The following is a 22,368-nucleotide window of genomic DNA, read 5'->3' as shown; positions in this document are numbered from 1 at the left end:
TGTCCAGACGCCCGGCGCCAGCGTCCTGGAGCCAGACCGGGGCGTGGCTTACCGCGGCAGGCTGGCCGCGAAGCCCACAGTTCCCGCCTACAGGGAGGCCTGGGGACCTACTGTCTTTATCGGTCTTTAATGGCGGCTGAAAGGAGATGAACGAGATAGGCTTCTTATTAAATCGTGAGTCCTCAAGCTTAGCTGCTACCCTCACCCGCAGGGACCGCCCAGCCCGGCCTTAGCCCCGCCCCCTACCCATCAGCCCCAGCGTTCGCTGCCAACTGGCATTGCCATTCTGTCGCTCTGTCGTCATCACGCCGCGGCGGAAGTCGCTCGGGGCCCAGAGCCACGCCTTCTAGGCGCGCTGCCTTGGATACCTGGCGGCCTCTGGCCTCAGGTAAGGAGAGGTTGGGTTGCTCCGGCCGGCAGGGCAGTGGTCGGCCTAGGGATGATGATGGCTTCGCCATGCCGCTCTGGATACCCCTAGGCCAGCCTGGTGGGAAACCCGAGGTCGGCAGAGGTAAACTGAGGACGCGTAAATGGGCTGGGAAATGGTCCTGGAAATGATCTAGAATCTCTAGTTCCTCAAACTGCGCGGATTTGTCATCGTCCTGCAGAGTATGAAAGAACCCTGGACGAGGAGCCATCAAGTCTTAGACTCAGCTATCATTGCTACCACCCTTGTTTGTTTCGGCATTCCGACAAAATTTGATTTACCTAGAAAGGTTATTGAAGGAAAAATAAAAGAATAAGGTTGTATCTTATTCTACCCAAGCAATGTTTTATTATTATTAATTATTTCTTTTTAGCCTTCTCCTAGTCTTAAGGAAACTCGTTGTTAATTCTAATAGGGCAAAAGCCCAGCTCTGCCCTTTAGCAAATAAATAAATAAGTTGCAAAAGCAGAAAAATATACATCTCAGTACTGTGATGTTTGGGGTCGTTGTGGTGTAATATAGTAATAGGTCAGTGTCCTATGTGATTATTAAGACTATCAAACCAGGAAACTGGAGAAGGCAGGAAATGCATTGTTTGTACACAAAATGAAAACATTCGTACAGAGGATGGGGTGGATCATAAAAATACAGCTCTGTCTTGTGATGAAATCGATAGACAAAATGTTTTTTATTTCATTGAAGGGGTTAAGGATGTAGATTAGTTAGCACTGAGTGCCTGCATGAAACCCTGGGTTTCTCAGACAGTCCTCAGCACAGAAAATAAATAAATAAAGCCATTGGAAAGGCAGCAGAATGGTACAAATGTGCCTATAATCCCAGCACCCAGGAACCTAAAGCAAGACATTAAGAGGTTCAAGTCCATTCTCCACTACATATTACATTAGAGGCTAACCTGGGCTATGAGACTCTGCCTCAAAAGAAAATAACATGTATTGAAGGTATCTCATATCAGCTCTGAAAACATGGATTGGCGTTGGGCAGTCTTCTAGTGATTTAGGGAAAAATAATGATGCTCATTTTGAGCATCAAAATAAATTTCAAATAGACCAAGAGTGTTTTAAACTTCTAATTAAGATGTGTGTGTGTGTGTGTGTGTGTGTGTGTGTGTATACATGCCATTGAGTGCTTGTAGAAGTCAAATGAAAACTTGGAGAGATCATCCTATGGGTTTTCCAGGCTTGGTGGCAAGTGCCTTTAACTACTGAGTCATCTCTTCAGTCCACAAGACCTATACGAAATTGGGCCTGTCAACATTGTCTCATGGAGGGGGAAGGGCTTAGGAGGCCTTGTCCCTCACTGAAGCTCTCAAAAGTTGCTAGGGCAGGGAAAGACATTTTCTTCAGTGATATGATATAGTCACCCATTTCTCACATTCCCATAAGCAATCCTAACTAAACTCACTACTAAAAAAAAAGACATGAAAGTAGAGGGACAACTATTGGAAAAAAGAAGGGAATTAGTGGGAGGGGACAAGGCACCAAATGGGAAGTATATGATAAAAACGCATTATGTGCATGCATGAACTTGTCAAATTAATATATGCTAATACAATTTAATAAAAAAGAACTGTATCATGAAAATTCAAGAAGAAAACATTATTGGATATACTTATAAATCTTACCACAGCAAAAGCTTTTCTAAATGTGTCATGCTGTCCTGAAGCCAGAAGGAGAAATAGTAATTTTTTTGAATCTATAAACCCTGTGACCTGCAAATTAAGCCAAAGGTTACCAGAAGCCAAGGCTAAAGGCAAATAAAAATTTGAAAGTTTGGGGACATAAAACCCAATGGAAAAATGAGCAGAGGACACAGACAAGAAAATGAGAAGAAATACAAATGGCCAGTGGTCAATACTATAGTTTCCCCTTATCTGCAGGAGCTATTCTAAGACTGTCAGTGGATGCCTGAAACCACACATAGTGTCAAACTATGCATGTGTGTGTGTGTATATATTTGTTTATGTTTATAAGAACTAATATTACTGGGCCTGGAGAGATGACACTGGATGCTCTTCTAGAGGGTCTGGGTTCAATTCCCAGCAACTACCTGGTGGCTCACAACCCTCTACAATGAGATCTGATACCTTTTTCTTGCATGCAGGCATACATGCAGACAGAACACTCCTACATAAAAAACAGAAAACAACAAACAAAAACCCAGTAAAACTTAGGTGAATATCATTTCTCTCAAAATACCTTATTGTAGACTTACCTTTGCGATTGAGATAATACTTACTTGATATCTATGAGATAGTGCCTGGGTGATGCTGTAAAGTAAGGAGAATGATACAGGCATTGTGACATACATAGCATCAGGATATTGTTGCAATTCATTCAGTAAGAGCCCTGTGATAACCAAGACCATCAATCTGATAGACAGAATTGGTTACTGAGTGACTAATAGTGTGTATAACACTGACAGGCCACACAGAGGAATGTCTCATGTCCAGGGCAAGGTATTATAGGATAGTTTTAAGATTTCATCATGCTACCCAAAATGATTCACAATTTGAAACTTATTTCTGGAACTTTCTATTTAAATTATCAGACCACATTTAACTTCTGGTAACAACCCTTAAAAAAGCAAAATCACATATAGGGATACTATTCTGTTTTGTTGATAAAGAGGACAAAAAATAGTGTTGTATGGAAACAAATTGTTAATGGAAGCATAAATTATTAATGTTTTGGAGGGCAATTTGTACACATTTAAACAGATAGGAGTCTAATGCTGCAAAATATATAAAACACCACATTCAAAATGTTTTTAAGGAGATGGAGAGATGGCCCAGCAGTTAGGGGACATACTGCTCTTGCAGAGGGCCGTGGTTTGGTTCCCAACACATCAGGTGACATAAGTATTTGTAAGTCTACCTGAAGGGGAATCTGCCTTCTGGCCCCTGTAGGCACATGTACATACACATATATACATATAAATAAAAATAAAATGGATCTAGTTGGGCATAGGGATGCACACCTTTAATCCCAGCACTTGGAGGCAGAGGCAGGTGGTTCTCTGTGAGCTTGAGGCCAGCCAGGTATACATGAGTGTTAATGTTTTTAGTATTTTACTAACAAAATTGAAAAACATGTCACTAAATTTATGATTGATTGAATATTCATATTACGTCCTTAGAATACTATGTAGTTATTTGAAGGAATTAGTCTATATGTATTGACAAGAAGGGACCGTCAAATACATGGTGTGTTTTGGAGTAGCATTTATGACAAGATCTTATTTCATAAAATTAAGTTATGCCTAAGATGATCTAGAGAGCTATACTCTACACTTGACAGTAGTGAGCAGTGAGGAATTACTTGGGAAATATGAGGGTGGTGGTAGGCAAGGTCATGAAACTAGACTGGTATGAAAGCCAGAGAGCAGCCTGAAAGCTAGCTAACGCCAGGCACAGGCTGGATTGGGTTTGGCCTCTGGTTTTTCAGCTATGATTATGCACTTCACTCTCAACCTTTGAGAGTCATTAGGGTTTTGTAGGTAGGTGCAGCTGTGTATCCTTCTCCAGTGTTATAGGGCATTTTCAAAATGCTGCTTTTCTCATTTGCTTTATAAGGTAACCATGGAGAAGGAGGTGCGGAGTACCATTCTTTTCAATGCATACAAAAAGGAGGTGTTTACCACCAACACTGGCTACAAATCTTTACAGAAAAGACTTCGGAGTAATTGGAAGATTCAGAGGTGACCAGAATCTTCGAGGCTGCTTTCTAAGTGATAATGGTTGACTGATGGTAGACTTGAAGAGTCATTTCTTAACTTTGATTGCTTAGGTGGGAGGGGCTCAATCTAAAGACTATTTGGTCAATATTTTGAAGGTCAGACTAAGTTGCCCCTCACAAAAAACAAATATTCATTATAATTATAGGTATATAGTATTTTAAGATATCTGAAGTTTTCTCCATATTTTATACTTGATCTTAGCCAAAAGGCAGAGAAGTTATTCTCCATATTTTAAGTTGGTTTAAAACTTCAGTGTAGGGAAGGAAAAGTGAGTTAAATGAGAATGTCTGTTTTTAACTGTGCTTTCTTTAAATGTCTTTTCCCACTTGCGGTCATGGAGATTGAACCTAACCCTTAGCAAAGGCTCAGCAAGTACTCTACTACTAAGTTACAGCTCCAGTCCTTAAATGGTGTTTTTGTTTTGTCTTTGTCAATGAGTGAAACTCTGTAGTCGTTTGAATTAAGATTAGAGTCAGGCTTGGTGGCATATGCCTATAATCCCAGCACTTGGGAGGTAACGGTAGGTGGAATAGGAACTTAAGGTTAGCCTTGGCTACATAGTAAGTTTGGGACCACTCTGGGCTATATGAGACACTGTCTTAAAATAGATAAACTAATGGAAGAGTTGGTTGAATTAATGTTTGGAAGGCTTCTTTATACTTTAGTGTGAGTTAACTTGAATTTCTTTGCTTCTTGGGAGTGTCTGAACAGAGGCTAGGGCACTCGTGAGAGGGGCTCTCACTTGGGGGGAGGCTGTTCTAGGACACTAACCTCTCAGCCTTTGTGGTTCCATATAGTCAAGATGCTAAAATAATTTATAAATTGGTTTAAATTATGGATCTAACTTTCTCTTAAAATCATATTTCCAGCTTAAAAGATGAAATCACATCTGAGAAGTTAATTGGAGTGAAACTATGGATTACAGCTGGACCAAGGGAAAAGTTTACTGCAGCTGAGGTAAGGAATATTCACATAGAAACCACGACAGGAGGCCAGGAGCAAGCGTGGGCCTGAAGTCGTGGATCTGAGTCTTCCTTCTACACCTACTATGTTCCTCTTTGTGGTGATGAACTGTGGTAACCCACAGAGTCCTAAACCCATGGGGAAGGTGGATAAAGGTCAGGCACACGTCTTTGCCTTAATTTTACTTTGAACATAGGAAAACTCCTGTGTAGCCTAGGCTGGCCTCAAATCTGATCTTCCTGCATCCATCTTGAGTTGCTGGAATTACAGCTGTACACCACCATGTCTAGCTTATCTTTACATTTAGACTCATAAAAACAAAGGTGGCATTTATAATACAGATGGATGCTAGTCCAAGTGCTGAGTCCTCTTATAAGTATACACCACCATGCTGTTTTATGGGCCTGGAAAATGAACCCAGGACCTAGTACCTGCTAAGGAAGTACTTTTACCACCTTAAGCTACATCCCCAGTCCCTGTTTGAGCATTTTAGAGTTTTAATGCTCAGAGCTAAACTTGGAGACAGATCTTTTTGTGTGTTTTTGGTTTTTGAGACAGAATTTCTGTACATCCTACTGGTATCCAGGAACTCACTGTGTAAACTAGTCAGACCTCTAACTCACAGAGATCCTCCTGCCTCTGCATCTACTGAAATTAAAGGCATGAACCACCACACCCAGAAGAGATAGGTTTTGTATAGTGAGAAAATTGTATAGTATTCTAGGAACACTTAAATGGTTTATAGATTTGAAGTGTTTATTTTTAGTTATTCATAGCACAGCTATTTTAAACTATATTCATTGTTTGTTTTTCCTTTCACATAGTTTGAAGTCCTGAAGAAGTACCTTGACAATGGTGGGGATATTCTTGTGATGCTGGGAGAAGGGGGAGAATCCAGATTTGATACCAATATTAACTTTCTTCTAGAAGAATATGGAATCATGGTTAATAATGGTGATTATTATCTCACTACTTTTTATTGATTTGTGTGTACATTTGTGTGCCATGATGTATATATGGAGGTCAGAGGACAACTTGGGGGGTTTGGTTCTCTCCTTCCACCATGTGTGTTTCAGGGTTCAAACTCACACTGTTAGGCTTGATGGCAAGTACCTTTACTTACTGAACTGCCATTGGTTTGGTTATTATTTTAAACAAAGGTATTGACTGCTTATTTAATGTTTGTATCATAGCCCTCTTGACCTGCTGTTGCACTCGGGGGAAACTCTCCCAAGGTGACGTGGTCACCCATTCTGAGATAACTAGTACACTGAACCTTTGGTAAAGTGGGAGGGATTTCAACAGAGGTCTAGGTTTTTCTTTTCCAAATTTGGATGAGTCTCTATGTCAAGCTTGTTTCTAATCTAAAATGTACCTTTCTCTTTTGCCCCATAAGATGCTGTGGTTAGAAATGTATATTACAAGTATTTCCATCCTAAGGAAGCTCTGGTTTCAGATGGAGTGTTGAACAGGTAAGGGTGTTGACAGCAGAATGCCCTTCTTGTGGCTTCCGTTTTTCTCACATGCGTCTTCACTGTCGCACCTCCCTCTCTTCTTGGCCTTTTGACTTTTCCTGTTTGAGCCATCCTAGGCCCCGTGCCCATCATGGACTGACCCTGACTTCACCTCATAGAGACTGAGGCTGCATCAGCTTTCGTTGCTGTGGATCCTGAGACAGATAAGGGGCTTTTAGAATTGGAAAATGAATACATGAGATGACAGTCTCAGATGCCCCATGATCTTTTTCCCATGTTGAAAATTATTCATTCTACACTTGCGCTTGCCATATGCATGTACTCTGCTGACCCTAGTTATACAGTGTAGAATGTAGATCTAGGTTATAGTCCCTTTCTTTAGGACTGAGACAGTGTGGTTGCACACACCCATAATCCCCACACTTGAGAGTCTAATACAGAAGGATTGGCTCAATTTTGAGATCAGCCTGTGCTAAATAGAGTCCCAACCATGCCAACCAGTGCTACATGGAAAGACCTCCTTCCTTCCCTCTTTCCTTCCTTTCATATGATATATTCATTCTTTGAGAATTTCAGACAATGTATTTCAATCATATTACCTCCTACTCCTCCCCCTAATTCCTCCCAGATCTACCCCATGCCCTACCCCTCCCAACTTTGTATCCTCCCTCTTTTTTAAACAACACACAAAAAAGGAACTGAACCAAATATTTGTTTGTTTGGTTTTTTTTTTTTTTTAAATCAGTCGCACATAGTCCAGACTGATTTTGAACTCCTGATCTTGCTACTTCTTCTTCCCAAGGATTGAGGAGTATACCACTAGACCCTGTTTATGTGGTCCTAGGGATTGAACTCAGGGCCTTGTGTGTGCTAGGCCAGTACTCTTCTAACTGAGCTATATCCCCAGCCCAAGCCTAAGTTTTTTTGTAGTCACTTTGTTTTTTGTTGTTGTTTTGTTTTGTTTTTAGAGTTATCCTACGTAGCCTTAGGTAGCCTGAAATTCACTCTGTAGACCAGAGTTGTCTGAAATGCAGACAGATGTATCAGCCTCTGCCTCCCTAGTGCTGGAAATAAAGGCCTACACCACCATGCCTGGTCCAAGCCTAATTTTTTAATGATAATTTTTTGCAAGCATCTAAAAAGAATGTGGGTATGTGGGTGTGTGCTTTTGTTTACTTTTGAAACCTACCAAAGTACAGAGTCGTTGTGTCTAGTTTATATTTACTGTTAATGAAGGCAATGTAAAGTCCCCCAACTTCTTTGCTTACTAGATTGTAATGTTTTCCTTTTAGGGAAATCAGCCGAGCTGCAGGAAAGGCTGTGCCTGGAATCATTGATGAGGAGAGCAATGGAAACAATGCCCAGTGAGTGTTTCTGCAGCTCCCTGAGGAGGAAGGAACTCTCACTTCCAAAAGTTGCCTTTTTTCAAGTGAAGAGTTTTCTGATTATAAAAGTAATCCCACCAAAAGAACTCTAAAACCACCACCAGCAAAAACCCAACTGGGAGCTGGGGAGATGGTTCAGTGGTTAAAAGTGCGCACTGCTCTTGTAGGACCTGAGGTCAGTTCTCAGCATCCATATCAGGCAGCTTCCAGTTACTTGTAACTCCAGCTTCAGGGAATCTGAAGCCCTGTTCTGGACTGTGGGTACTCAGGTACACATATACACATAATTAAAAAGAAAGAAAAGAAAACAAAAACCCCAACCCATGGTACAGCTTAAAAGGAAGCAAAGTAGAATTCTGTACTGTAAATCCATGCTCCTCCTCTCAAGAGAACCATTGTGTCTTAAGAGTGTGGACTTTAGAGCCGTCATCGGAGGCAGATACCATTAATCCCAGCACTCGGGAGACAGAGGCAGGCAAATCTCCGTGAGTTCGAGGCCAGCCTGGTCTCTGGTCTACAGAGCTAGTTCCAGGACAGGCTCCAAAGCAATACAGAGAAACCCTGCCTCGGGGAAAAAAAAAAACAAAAAAACAAAAAACAAAAAAAAGAGTATGGACTTTAGATTTCCAGGTTACATTTCTGCCCCCCCACACACACATACACATATACATACATATACATAATGATTTAACTAAGAACTTTATTAATTTTTTTTAAATGATTGGATCAGATTAGCTACATCCTAATTCATCTAAATAGTAGTAAATGTAATTGCCCTGCTTCACATGACTAATCTGTTGTCAGAACTTAGATTCAAACCTGTGTGGTTTGCCCCAGAGGCTACCTTTTTTTTTTTTGAGACAAACTCTCCCTATGTGTTCCAGGTTGGCTGGAACCTGCTGTGTAGTATGAGCTGGCCCCCCCAGTCTTTTTGTGTCAGGCCTTTGAGTACTAGGATTACAGATGTATGCCACATGTCCTGCCATAGACTGTACATGGTTGGTTTATTATATTTTTACTTACTGGGGGGAGGGGCTGTGTACACATGTACGACAGCACATGTGTGGAGGTTGTCCTGCTACTGTGTGCATTCTGGGAATTGAACTCAGGATTGACGGCAAGTGTTATTCCCTGCCCACCCATCTCATGGCTCCTGAAATCCATTCTATAATGTCTTGGATGTGTTTGCTTTCTTCCAGGGCTCTCACCTTTGTCTACCCTTTTGGTGCCACATTGAGCGTCATGAAACCAGCCGTGGCTGTTCTGTCTACAGGCTCTGTCTGCTTCCCACTTAACAGACCCATTCTGGCTTTCTATCACTCAAAGGTACCGACTTCTTACATATGTATTCGGGGGGGGGGGTATTTTTGTTGTTAAAGTAATAAAACTACTTTGTGATGGGCACATGCTTTTAATCCCAGCACTAGGGAGACAGAGGCAGTCAGAGCTCTGTGAGTTGAGTTCTAGGCCAACCTGGTCTACATACTGAGTTCCTGGCCTGCCAAGGCTACATAGTGATGCCCTGTTTTGAATAGAAAATAAAACACAAAAAATAGTAATATTTTTTCCTGTGAAACATTTGCTTTTTATGAGATAGAATCTGGTCTGTTTTGCAGGCATATAGGCACATCCACAAGAGCCCATTAAAGGGGTATCAAGGATTTATTAGGCTACATTCACATTACACTCACATATACACATGAAGGTAAATAGCTGCCATGGTCCTCCACTCTGCCCAGGGGGGAGAGAGAGAGAGAGAAAGAGAAAGAACCCCCTTTTATTTAATGGGGTTACCTCAGTAGACAAGAAGCTCTGCCTCTGCCCGCCAGCCCAAGGTCATGAGTGGAACATACACCCACTACACTGTTTTCCCACTGAAAATTGGATTTATTTCTAATTATCTAATTGTGGCCGTGGACAGTGTCTCTAATATTTTGGATCACTGTTTGCAAGGTTTTGTCTTATTTTGTTTCCTTTTTTTTTTTTTTTTAATTTGCCTTTAGATGTATGGTGTGTGTGCGTGTGAGTGCATGCGTGTGGTCACATGCATCTGCAGTTGTGTGTGTGAATATGGGCACATGCATTCCATGGCACACGAATGGAGGCCAGAAGACAACCTTGGAAGCTGGTCTTTATCTTCGACTGTATCTGCCAGGCTACCTGGCTCATGAAGTTCCAGGGATTTTCTTTTTCTCTGCTTCCCATAACCACACAGGAGTGCTGTGGTTAAAGACATGTGTGCTACTGCAGCTGGCTTTGTATGGGGTTTTGGGGATTCAACCTCAAGTCCCCATGCTCACAGGACAAATACTTTACCCACCAAGCTATCTCTTTAGCCTTGGCTGCAGATACAGACAATTTTAGTAGCAGTGTAGTGTAAGAACTCACTCACTGAAATCTGATCAACACTGATCATCATCTGTTTTTCATATTTATCAGAAAGGCAAAGACACTTTGTTTTTAATTTGTTGAAAAACAGTAATGTAGGGGTTAGTGAGATGGTTCAGTAGTTGAGAGCACTTGCTGCTCTTTCAGAGGCTCCAGTTTGGTTCCTACTCAGGGGCTCACGACTACCTGTAATTCTAGTTCCAGGGAATCTGATGCCCCTCTCCTGCCTGCACAGGCTGTTATTGTATGCACACAGTGCACATGAATTCGTGTAGATGAAGCACTCATATACATAAATGAAAACCAAATCCATCTTTAAAAGTAAATAACAATAGCAGGTAATTGTTTTCATAGTTGATATTTTTAAAATGTTAAGTCTTTGTGTGAATTGACATTTATGGGTGTATCAGAAAGTTGCTAATGTGATAAGTGATAAATGATACATGCATTGTGTTTTGGGCTCTAAGTATCTGACATTGATTTGTCACCAACAGAACCAAGGTGGGAAGTTGGCAGTCCTTGGCTCATGTCACATGTTCAGTGACCAATATTTGGATAAAGAAGAAAATAATAAAATTATGGTAAGCTTTTCTCTTTCATCAAATTAATGTACTATGTAAGTGTGACTTCCATGTCATTAGAAAACACTGGTAAGCCAAGTGGTGGTGGCACACGCCTTTAATCCCAGCACTTGGGAGGCAGAGGCAGGCAGATCTCTATGAGTTTGAGACCAGTCTGATCTACAGAGCTAGTTTCAGGTCAACCTCCAAAGCTACACAGAGAAACCCCATCTTGAAAAACAAAAAAAAAAAAAAAAAAAAAAAGAAATAAAATAAAATACTAATAAGTATATTTATTACTCATCTACATGAGTTGTGTTGAACATATTAGATGCCAGACACTAAAAAATACAAAGTTGAGTTGGGCATAGCCCATGCTTTACAGAAGTGTATGGTATGTCGTCAGGAGAGTGACATGCAAATTGGTGAATCTAGAAGAGTATTGGGGAAGCATGCTAACTTGGAGTGGTGGCTGACTGGAAAGGCGAAGAAAAGGGCCCCCCTTGCAAGCTTACACTGAATGCACAGGGAGCTCTTGCAGGGTTTACAGCAACCTTGGTGGTGCTCAGACACCTCCAGATTGTGTGGATGGACAGAGGGAAGGAAGAGGGCAGCCAGAGCCAGTTACCCAGGCAAGCAAGGACGATGGCGACCTGAAGGTTGTGACTTGTGAGTGGAGCAAGGGCTAGCAGCATGGGTTAGCAAGGGTTGTGTATAGGACTGGTCGATGGTGAGGAATGAAGCAGAAGCACGGCCTTTGCTCTATCTACATAGCTGAAAGAGCATGTGTCTTTTGAGGATGGTAATGGGAAACAAGCATTTTTCTAGTGCCTGCTAGACCTGAACACTGGAATTCCAGCAACTTGCCTGCCAGAGAAGGGTGTGTACACTGAGCTTCTCTGTTAGTGGAGTGAGCCCTTCTAGTCTTACATTGTAGTGGAAGGTAGACTAAGGGTCTATAGTCGGAGTTTCTTTCCCACCAGGTCCTGCTGCCCTTCAGCCCCAAATAAATACACAGAGGCATATTAATTATTAAACTCCTGGACTGGTCATCCCACCTATACTTCCTGCCTGGCTACTGGCCAATCAGTGCTGTATTCATCAGCCAGTAGAGAAACATATATACAGAAGAACATTCCCCATCAGGGGTCTACCTGGTTCCAGTGCCTCTCACTATGCTCGGAAACCTAAATGTCTGCTTTTGAAAAGCTGTTTGTTTCTTTGTATAATTATGATTTTGTCTTATTACAATAGCCCAAGTTAAAAAGGTGAGCTTTTATAGTTTAGACTGTTGTCCTAGTAAACAAAGGTTGCTTTGGGATTGTGAACAGGTTTTAGTAAGTTTTGATTTGTTACATGTTAGGATACCCTGAAGTAAATGATAATAAGCATTGCATTAGATTGAAAAGAACTTGTTAATTCCAGAGATTTTTACTGACAGAAGGCTGACCATCTTTTTTTAAAATACTAGTTGTCTTTCCTCCCCACGTTAATTAATTTGTCTAGCTTGACCTTTAGCATTCCCAAATAGCCAGGTGTCTAACTGTATTTATCATTTTAAATGCAGGATGTTGTGTTCCAGTGGCTCACGACAGGAGACATCCACCTAAACCAGATTGATGCTGAGGACCCAGAGGTAGGAGACTGTGAATCATTAGAAGACTGAAATGGAAAATGGGGCCAGCTTCTTAGAACCACTTCCAAAGCAATAGAAGTCTCTTAACTCATCCGTGAGACAGTTGGAGAGAAAGCGATGCTGCTTGGGAAAAGAAGGGCACATTATATCAGTAGGCAAAATAGATAGTTAATCATAGGATTAATTGAAGTCAGTGCTTCCATATAAATATCAAGATTTAAATTTTGCTCTCTGGAAGATTGCTGGGCTAGAGAGATGGTGCGGTGTGTAAAGGCCTTTGTTGCCAAACCTGATAGCCTGAGTTCAATCCATGGGACCTACGTGACGGAAGGAGAGAGCCAACTCCTATACACTGACCTCTTACTGCTACATGCATGCCACTGCACATGTGTCCCGCATATACAATAAATAAATAAAATGCAAAGTCAATGTAAAAAGAGAGCAAGTTAGGATAGCTAGCCATCCTGGAATCACTCTTTGTGTTTTCTTTTTGGATATCTAAGCATTGATGACTGTCTGAACTAGGATTTCATGGAAGGCCTCTGGCCAGAGAAGTAAGAACAGATATAGCTGACCTGTTTCTATCCTCCGAGTTGTGTGCTGAGATGTGTCATGGCACAGTTAGTCCCCTTGCCATTGCGCTCACCCTTAGCCCACTGTCACATTGGAGACTGAAGTTGGTAAAGCTGCGGAATGTTCCCGGGAAGGGAATTTATCTGTTTCTTGCCTGGAAAAGAAGTTTGAGGATTGGGAGAAGTTGTTGGTTTCATTTTTATTTTTCTTTCTTTTTTCTTAGGCTGGGTTTCACTGCATGGTTTTGGCTAGCCTGGAATTCAGTGTAGATGAGGCTGCCCTGAACTCACAGATAGCCGCCTACCTCCGCCTCCCAAGTACGGGGGTTAAATTGACCATAGGGTCATAGAAAAAAGTGAGTGCATTTTATTATTTCTATAATGCTCAGGCAAGTCCCCCATGTGCAAGCTAAAGCTTTTGTGAAACAGGACTGTTTGGTTTGTTTGTTTTGTGGTGGAGGTCAAATCCTGAGTTTCCCATATTGGAAGCATCCAGTGTCTGAAGCATCCCCAGCCCTTCAGATGACCAGCTTCTATTGCTATTCTTTGTTTGAGACAGTCTCCCTGTGTGGTCTGTGCTTGCCTTGAGGTCACAGCAGTCCTCCTGTCTCAGCCTTCTGAATGCTGAGATCATAGGCTGTACTGCTACATCTTGTTACATATTGGTCCTTTTTTGTTTGTTTTGAGTATTTTTTTTTTTTTAAGGTTTAGTCAGTTTTCTATTGGATAACCAGTTAGGGGGTTCATCCCTGGGACTAGCTAATTCCTCCACTCTCAGCAGTAACAGTCATTAGCTGCCTGCAGTTCTTTGTCCCTGTGAGATTTGCTCCTTCCAAATCAGCATGTCTATTGATTGGTTTTGTTTAGGCTACCACTTTGTTGAGGTACAAAGAATAGCTTTCCTGTCATTTCTGGGAGACAAGGCTTCCTGGTCCTCTGGTCTTACAGCCCTTTACAGTCTTCCACTCTCTCGTCCTCCGTGTTCCTTGGGCCTTAGTGCAATTTTAAACTATTCCAAAGTGGTGGGATTACAGGCATGGACTAATAGCTAATAGATTTGCATAGTTCTGAGTTAAAGAGTCATAAATGGTGAATAATCTTTCTTCTGTCTCTCAGCCATGCTGTTCAGTTTCCCTCCAGTGACAGCAATCACAGTGTCTCATAGGTTCTTCAGAGATAGTTTCTACCTAGATAAGGTAGTCTGGGTGGGCACTTTCCTTCCCTCGTCTTTTATGCAAATGATACTACATGCATTACCCAGCACCTTAAAAATTACCACTGGCTTGGCAGTGAAGGCGCCTACCTTTGATCCCAGCACACGGGAGACAGAGGCAGGCATATTTCTGTGAGTTCGAGACCAGCCTGGTCTACCACAGCTAGTTCCAGGACAGCCTCCAAAGCCACAGAGAAACCCTGTCTTGAAAAAAAAATAAAAAATTTCAATTGGAGCTGAGCATGATGGCACACACCTGTAGTGCCAGGATCAAAACTTCAAAGGTGAATTTGGTTAAGTAGTGAGTTCCAGGCCAACCTGTGCTACATGTGACCCCTGGGGGGAAACATCACCAGTGAAACATTTTCCGTGTTTTTTTCTTAAACAGCCTTGTATCTATTCCTTTTTCTTAAAGATTTATTTTTCTTGGTGTGTGTGTGTGTGTATGTGTGTGTGTGTATGTGTGTGTGTCTGTGTCTGCCTCTAAATGTTTATGTAACCACATACGCAGATGCCCAGGGAGGCCAGAAGAAGGCATGAGATCCTGTAAAGCTAGAGTAACAGGTAGTTGTGAGCCACCTGACATGGGTTCTGGGAGCCAAACATCTTCCTCTGAAAAGCTCTTAATGCCAAGTTGTGTTTTCCCTTTGTTTATTAAACATCTTGAGACGGACATTTAGATTCTCCTGGTCTTTTACTATTACCAGCACAGAGCACTTGTGAGCAGTGCTGGGCGATGTTCTCGGCTAGGGGAGGAGGGCTGGGACACAGTGTGCTCGGGGAGGGTCTGGTCTGTCTGCATTGGTGTCACACTTGCTCATGCATCTCACAGGAGAGAGCAGACATGACCCATATGCAGGGGGGAGGGCTGTATGTTGTAGTGGGAGTTCATAGGCTTTCTCTTATCACCTCCAGTTTCTCACTGTAATAATAAAAAAAGTTTATTAAACAACCTTAAGGAAAATTGTTTTGGACAGTTGAAGTGATAAAAGGAGAATTACCTCAGATGGTGATGTGAGTAAATTTGAGAAAAAGTTGATTACTTGGTATTCAAGGTGAACGACTATGATAGCAAAAGGAGAGCAGTTGACTCAGCGTGGTTCCAGCAAAGTTCAACCATGTGTATAATGGGAGAGTTGGACTCAGCCAGCTTTGGGGTTCAGTCCAGTAGCTTTGTTCCTCTTTCGGCTTAAAGTGTCAGGTGGAAGTTGTCAGTGATGACAAGTGGTGAGATCTCCTGGCAAGAATGTAGAAGTTTTGTAGATTGAGGCCCAAGATGGTGGATGCCTTGCAGAGTAAACTCTCCCATTCATATGCTGAAATGAACTCTCTCTTGGCTTTTAGATTTCTGACTACACGATGGTACCAGACACAGCCACCCTTTCAGAGCAGCTCCGAGTGTGTCTCCAGGAAGGCGATGAGAACCCTCGTGACTTTACCACCCTCTTTGACCTGTCCATTTACCAGCTGGATACCACCTGCCTCCCCAAAGTCATCAAGTTAGTACTGAGGCTGTCAGGCCTGCACACTGCAGCCTCCTCTGTTTGGTTTGAAAACATGAGCCCGGAGACAGTAGTTAGAGATGGTGTTACATCACAGCAGATGTATCAGAACAACGTGTTCTCAGATGTATGGAGTCAGTAGGGAGATTGGCGTGGGGTGTGTGAATGATGTAGAGGAACTGCTACTAATCACTGTACCCGAGTTCCAGGATCTACAGGCCTACTTTGCCAACAACTTTTGTGGGTTTAGCATGAGTCCTGGGTTTCAAGGACCCCTTAGTAAACAGATATGTTTGGTCCCCTTGGAAGCACTTAAACAGCAGAGCGAGCACAGCGAGCACTGAGTCTCTGGGACTCGTCCATCACAGCCACGAGGCACATCCCACAGAGTCTTTCCCATAGGCTTTAAACTTCAGCTACTATTCCCAGCTCCACTGTGCACGGTCTTCATGTGCAGTGAGTCTCCACTCTTCCTGACTCCATAGTCATTTGACAGGCTGCTGCATGCTTGTGGGTGCTGAGTACAGCTCATGGGAAAACACACGCCTAGCGTGTGAGGCTCTCAGATACTGGAGGAAAATTTTTTTGACTGTTTTTAGAAAACAGTTTGAAGTGTGTGCTTCACTAGAGGTATTTTCTAGTTTCTCACAGATTGAACCCTGGCCCCCAGTCTCAGTTGCTCCCTTGCCAGGACCTGTACAATGGGTAAATTTCCGGGGCTTTGCTCAGACAATGAACTTGCTGCAGAGTGCCCTATCCCAGTGGATTCATTTCCTAAAATCATTTTTACCCCTGAGCGCACACAGCTCAGCAGATGAAGGTTCAAGAAGAGAAATGTTTGCTGACCAGGGTGCACGGCACAACCTTGTAATATCAGCATGGGGTGCAGAGAGACTGAGGAGTACGACTGAGCTCAGACTCAGCCCAGGCTATGTCTTGCCTGTCTCTTAAAACTCAACTTTAGAAGCTGCTTCAAGTCTCCCCACCTCCGATTCCTCTTGCTTCAGTAATTATACCACAGTCTAGAGTGTTTTGAGCCTAAATGAAATGAGTTCAGTGACCCTGCACTACAGGGTCAGAAAGCACCTGCTATGTAGTGGGTAGATGCTCGCCAGGAGTTATTTGTCCTCCCTCCCTGGGATTTTGTCCTTTTGTAGTAGCTGTAATTTTGCTAGCTAATGCAACTCCTTGTCCACTTTAATTATCTCCTTACTCTGTTCATGTATTTCTGAGACAGGGTCTGGCTTGTCCTGAACCCTTAGTCCGCACTGCTAGGAAAGGTTCTTCCTGGGCACCTGCAAGAGTGCAGACAGTGATTGAGAGTAGAGGCTTGGCTGATTGCCTCTCCAAAGCCACAGACCTCACTCCTGCCTCGGGTAGTATACTCACTGGCATTTGCTTCTCTCACATAATTTTGAAAGGCCACAGATGTGTGTTAAATGTCCATGTGAAGCTAGGTACAGTGGTGTCAGGCCTGTAGTTCCCATCCACTTTTGTGGGGCTGAGGCAGGAGGATTACATGTTGAGGACAATCAACCCCTGTCTGAACAAACTAAATGAATGGAATAAGGAGAAAAGTTAAATTGGGCTAGAGGTTGTGCTAGCTTGCAGAACTACGTCCAGTACCAAAGGACAAAATGAATGCAAGGGACAGTGAAGGCAAAGCAGAAGCCACAGCAGCCACTTGAGCTTGGCACGTGAGTCTCCGATGCCCTCACCCTTCTCCCTACCTTACTGTGACAAAGAAGGAATCTTCCCTCTTTTGCCAAGTTATAATTTGGTTTCTGTGATAAACACTGTTACCAAAAGCAGCTTGGAGAGCGGAAAGGGTTTATTTTATCTTATACTTTATTAATGATGGAAGTCAGGGCACAAACTCTAGGAAGGAGCTTGAAGCAGAATTGCAGAGTTGCTGAGGAATGCTGTTTACACTTGTCCCTCTGGCTCATGTTTTTTTTTTTTTTTTTTTTTTTTTTTTTTTAAATTTGGTTTTTCGAGACAGGAGGGTGTCTCTGTATTGTTTTGGAGCCTGTCCTGCAACTTTCTCGTAGACCAGGCTGGCCTCGAACTCACTCACAGAGATCCACCTGCCTCTGCTTCCCAAGTGCTGGGATTAAAGGTGTGCTCCACAACGCCTGGCAGCAAGCTTTCTTATAACACTGCATTGTCTGTTCACAGGATGGTACTGTCCACAGTGGGCGGGGTCCTCCTATACCAATAGTTACCAAGAAAATGCCCCACAGGCCTGACTGATAGAGGCAGTTTTTCACCCAAAGCTCCACCTTCCTAGGTGTGTCAAGCTAACAACCAAGATTAGCCATCACTCGTGTGTGTGTATATGTGTGTGTGTGTCTGTGTGTGTCTGTGTGTGTGTACATGTGTGCCCATATGTGGAAGTCAAAGAATAACTTTCAGGAGTCATTGTCTCTTTAAACCGTGTGTGTTCTGGGGGTCAAACTCAGGTCATCAGGCTTGGTGGCAAGTTCTTTACCTGCTGAGCCTTCTCACCAGCCCAGAACAGACTTTTTTGTTTGTTTTGCTTTGCTTTCTGGAAGTAATGAGGCTAGAACCCAGGCCCTTGCATATGTTAGACTATGCCCTGTTCCTGAGCTAGTTCCACAGCCATTTAGAACAACACACTTTGTGTATTTTCTGAATAGTGTTGATGTGAGCAATTAGCTGTGCTTTACCACAGTGTCTTACCTTTATTCCTACGTTTTTTGTCTTATTAACCCAGGGCTCATGAGGAGCTAAATGTGAAACATGAACCACTCCAGCTTGTCCAACCTCAGTTTGAGATGCCGCTGCCAGCCCTTCAGCCTGCGGTGAGTGAGTGTGGTTAGGGAATCTTGCTGCAGAGCTCTACTGCTTGCCCTCAGTGTGGGCACCTTCATAGAGTCCCAGTGCTCTACCTCTAAGCATGTTCAGACATCACATCTGCTAGCACTCCCTAGGGACTTTTACATGGGTAAGTGCCCAAGGAGTCAGAGCATGGTCTTTCCTAGCTATTCAGCGTTTCCATCTCGGGGGAGGGGAGGTTGGAAGGCATGTATGAGACTGCCTGAGTGACCTAATTACTTTTCTATTGCTTCGATGAGACACTATGACCAAGATAATTTACAAAGAAAGCATTTAATTGGGGGATTGTTTACAGTTTGAGGAGAGTCCATAACCACCATGATGAGGGGCATGGCAGCAGGTAGACAGGCATGACATTGGAGCAGTAACTGAGAGCTTACATCTGATCCACAAGTAGGAGATGGAGAGAGCACAAGGCTGAGCCTGGTGTGGGTTTCTGAAACCACACAGCCAAACCCCAGTGACACACCTCCTCCAACAAGGCCACACTGGGTAAAGCAGTAGAAAATCTTTGAGATGCCTTCCCCCAGGCATTGGGCACTCAGATCCTTAGTTTAGTTTTAAGAGCCTGGGGGCATACAGCCACTGTATGACTTACTCAGGAGACATGAACAGACACGTTCACCCTAGAGGGCACTGATGACAGACCAAAACCGTGATCCCACCCAAGTCTGCTTTGCTAAACCAGTGAGCTTTTGCAATGGGTTACTTGCATGAACATGGGTGAGGAGCTATTCACTGGAGAGCAGGAACAGGGTTACTTCTCAGTCAGCTGCATCACTGAGGTAAATTTTCAGGAAAGCTGCATCTGGGAGTATTCTGTCCACCTTGCAGGCACTTCCACCTGAGAGGAGCACCTGCCTCTCCACTTAATTTACTGTCTATTTACCCCTACCTACATGTGGGTCTTGTAATTTTGTGAGCTGCCTGAGCCTTGTAAGTTTCCTAATTCATATGAATCTGTTTTCCCTTCTGGGGGGATATTTTCAGTTTGAAGCAGCAGCTACAGAACAGCAGCCATATGCAAGGCATCATGCAACTTTTGAATACTTCATTGTTTTAGGTTTCTATTGCTTCAAAAAAACACCATGACCAGAAAGCAAGTTGGGGAGGAAAGGGTTTATTTGGCTCACACTTCCACAGCACTGCTCATCATGGAAGGAAGTCAGGACAGGAACTCAAACTGGGCAGGAGCTGATGTGGAAGTCACAGAGGGGCGCTGCTTACTGGCTTGCTTCTCCCGGCTTGCCCAGCCTGCTTTCTTATAGAACCCAGGGATGGCCCCACCCACCATGAGCTGAGCCCTCCCCCATTGATCACTAATTGAGAAAATATCTTACAACTGGATCTCATGGAGGTATTTCCTCAACTGAAGCTCCTCTTTCTCTAATGACTCTATCTTGTGTCAAGTTGACACACAAAATTAACTGAACTTGTGTTATCTTTCCCTGTTCCCATACATTTTGCCTTCAAATTGCTACCTTGAAATTGGTGATGGTGATGTTTATATCCTGGAAGTCATCAGGGTACTTGTCATGAGAGCTGGTAGTTACGACTCACCATGGGTCCACACCTGTGAATGTTTTTAGCCCTGTCTGCACTAATCTACATCTGCTTCTCCAATGACTTCTGTTCCTAAATAATGCATAATAAGCAGCAGGGTGTAATAATGAACACCTATAATTCACGACTCAGGATGCTATGGCAAGAGGATCGCAATTGTGAAGCTGCCCTGGGCTATATAGCAAAATCCTGTCTCAGAACAAAACTAAACAAAGGCATGATTATATAGGAACAAGTGTGGCGTCAAATGTTCTACAGAAACCTAAGCTCCGGGCTTGTGCTGAACTCATGGCGCTGTTGTATTGGCTTGGTCGGTTTAGTGGTGTAGTTAAAACTGTTTCTGTTGGTTGCTCACAAGAGACTCAGCTTTACTTGACATGGGCCTTATGGATGAGGCAGCTGAAGGTAATGGAGTTGGGATTGTTCCTCCCAGGGTTAGGGCTCAGTCAGCCTCTCATTGCTTATGCTTCTTGTTGTTAGGCTCAGAGAGACTTTGCTAAAAGCCTGCATTTCCTCTAGGTCTTCCCTCCTAGTTTCCGGGAGTTGCCACCCCCTCCCCTGGAGCTGTTTGACTTAGATGAAACGTTCTCCTCTGAGAAGGCCCGTCTTGCTCAGATCACCAACAAGTGTGCGTATTAGCCCATTACATTGTTTTTCTTGTGACTTTTATTTGCCACAAAGCTCTGAGACTTGCTGTAAGAGAATGTTTAAAGGTAGTTCATGAAGAACCGAATCCAAGCACATGGATAGAGTTGAACATGTCTTTATTGCATGAGAATGTGGTCCTCTGTCGTCTGTTTATCTAGTGAGTCAGAACATGATGCTAAGCAAAAAACTTAAGTCTCACTTTAGATCCTCATAGGCCCTTGGTTTTGACAAATTGAGTGCAGACACGATGTCTGCACTCGGGGAAGAGTGGAAATGAAGGGTTAATCAAACTGTACTGTGTTTAGGTACCGATGAAGACCTGGAATTCTATGTCAGAAAGTGTGGCGACATTCTTGGAGTAACCAGTAAACTTCCAAAGGATCAGCAGGATGCCAAACACATCCTTGAGCACATCTTCTTCCAAGTGGTGGAGTTCAAGAAACTGAACCAGGAGGCCCACTGACATGGCGGCCCTTCAGGTGATAGCAGCCATGTAGACTGCTTACATCATTCATTAGTTCTGCAAGTACTTACCAAGTTGTCTACAGATGAACAACACATAATGGTCCCTTCGACAGTGGAACTTCTGTTCTAGCTGGAGGGCACCAGCAAATAGTAGCAGAGTGTATAAGCAAGCACTTAGGGGGCTAGAGAATGGTAAGTGCTGTGGTGTGGAAAAAATAGAGCTAGGCCAGAGGGATCCAGTGGGCCAGCATTCAGTAGAGGGAGCAGAGTTGACCCAATACACATGGATGCCAGGGTCTTCAGCTCTGTGGGCAGTAGGTAGAATCCCCATCCTGGAGTTGTGAAAACTGCATCCTTGGGTTAGAATCAACCATCAGGCCAGCTAATTCCTACTGGTCCCAACAAATGGTGATTCCAAATGTCAAGTTAATGTTCAAATGACCAAAGAATTCCTATTCCAGGCTCTGAACTGAAATAAAATCCTATGTTTATTGTCTTATCCTGGAGCATGATATTGATACAAGTGGAATGACATTCCAGGACTTGTGGGGCCTGTGCTCTTGAAGCACCTTCTGACTGCAGACTCACTGTGGTTTTGAATTCACCCTCCCTGCTAAAGTGTCTGTACTTTGTTTTCTCAAAGCTGTGGGAGGTTTGTTCATCCTCTGTTGCACCCAGATGGAAGAGATGATTCATTTGCTGGAATTAAATCTATAATTGAACTTTTATAATTTATGAATTGGTCTGTCATTAATATCTTTTGTTACTCCTTATTCCTGCTCAAGATTTGAGTCTTTTATTGAAGATATACCTAATAATCAAACTTGTTAAAATACAGTACAGTCTTCTGGGCTGATTCAAAGTCAGATGAAAACCTAGCAGAAAATAACTGCGTAAGCTAAAGCTAATTTTGAGAAAATATGAAACAAGCTGAACTTATGGCCCATGACTTTAAT

The 22,368-nt window shown here is 43.0% G+C and overlaps 1 protein-coding gene across 2 annotated transcripts; it reads left to right on the top strand.

Moving 5' to 3' along the window:
* The first annotated feature begins 247 nt into the window (after positions 1 to 247).
* On the top strand, positions 248 to 22,147 carry Ift52 (intraflagellar transport 52). Of its 2 annotated transcripts, none has more exons than XM_051187126.1 (13): positions 248 to 388; positions 4,020 to 4,144; positions 5,053 to 5,140; positions 5,971 to 6,100; positions 6,543 to 6,618; positions 7,914 to 7,985; positions 9,206 to 9,332; positions 10,889 to 10,975; positions 12,522 to 12,590; positions 15,720 to 15,874; positions 18,615 to 18,702; positions 20,819 to 20,927; positions 21,253 to 22,147. In XM_051187126.1, the coding sequence occupies exons 2-13, from the start codon at positions 4,026 to 4,028 to the stop codon at positions 21,408 to 21,410; spliced, it is 1,278 nt and encodes a 425-aa protein (XP_051043083.1). In that variant the 5' UTR covers positions 248 to 388; positions 4,020 to 4,025; the 3' UTR covers positions 21,411 to 22,147. The 2 variants fall into 2 exon arrangements, with proteins under 2 accessions (XP_051043083.1, XP_051043091.1); XM_051187134.1 differs by having other exon boundaries at positions 386 to 511.
* Positions 22,148 to 22,368: the final 221 nt, after the last annotated feature.

Source organism: Phodopus roborovskii, unplaced genomic scaffold (assembly GCF_943737965.1).
Source record: "Phodopus roborovskii unplaced genomic scaffold, PHOROB, whole genome shotgun sequence".
In the NCBI taxonomy this organism is placed as follows: Eukaryota; Metazoa; Chordata; class Mammalia; order Rodentia; family Cricetidae; genus Phodopus; species Phodopus roborovskii.
The sequence above is the reverse complement of the archived record's forward strand: the minus strand, read 5'-3'. Positions and strand labels throughout refer to the sequence as shown.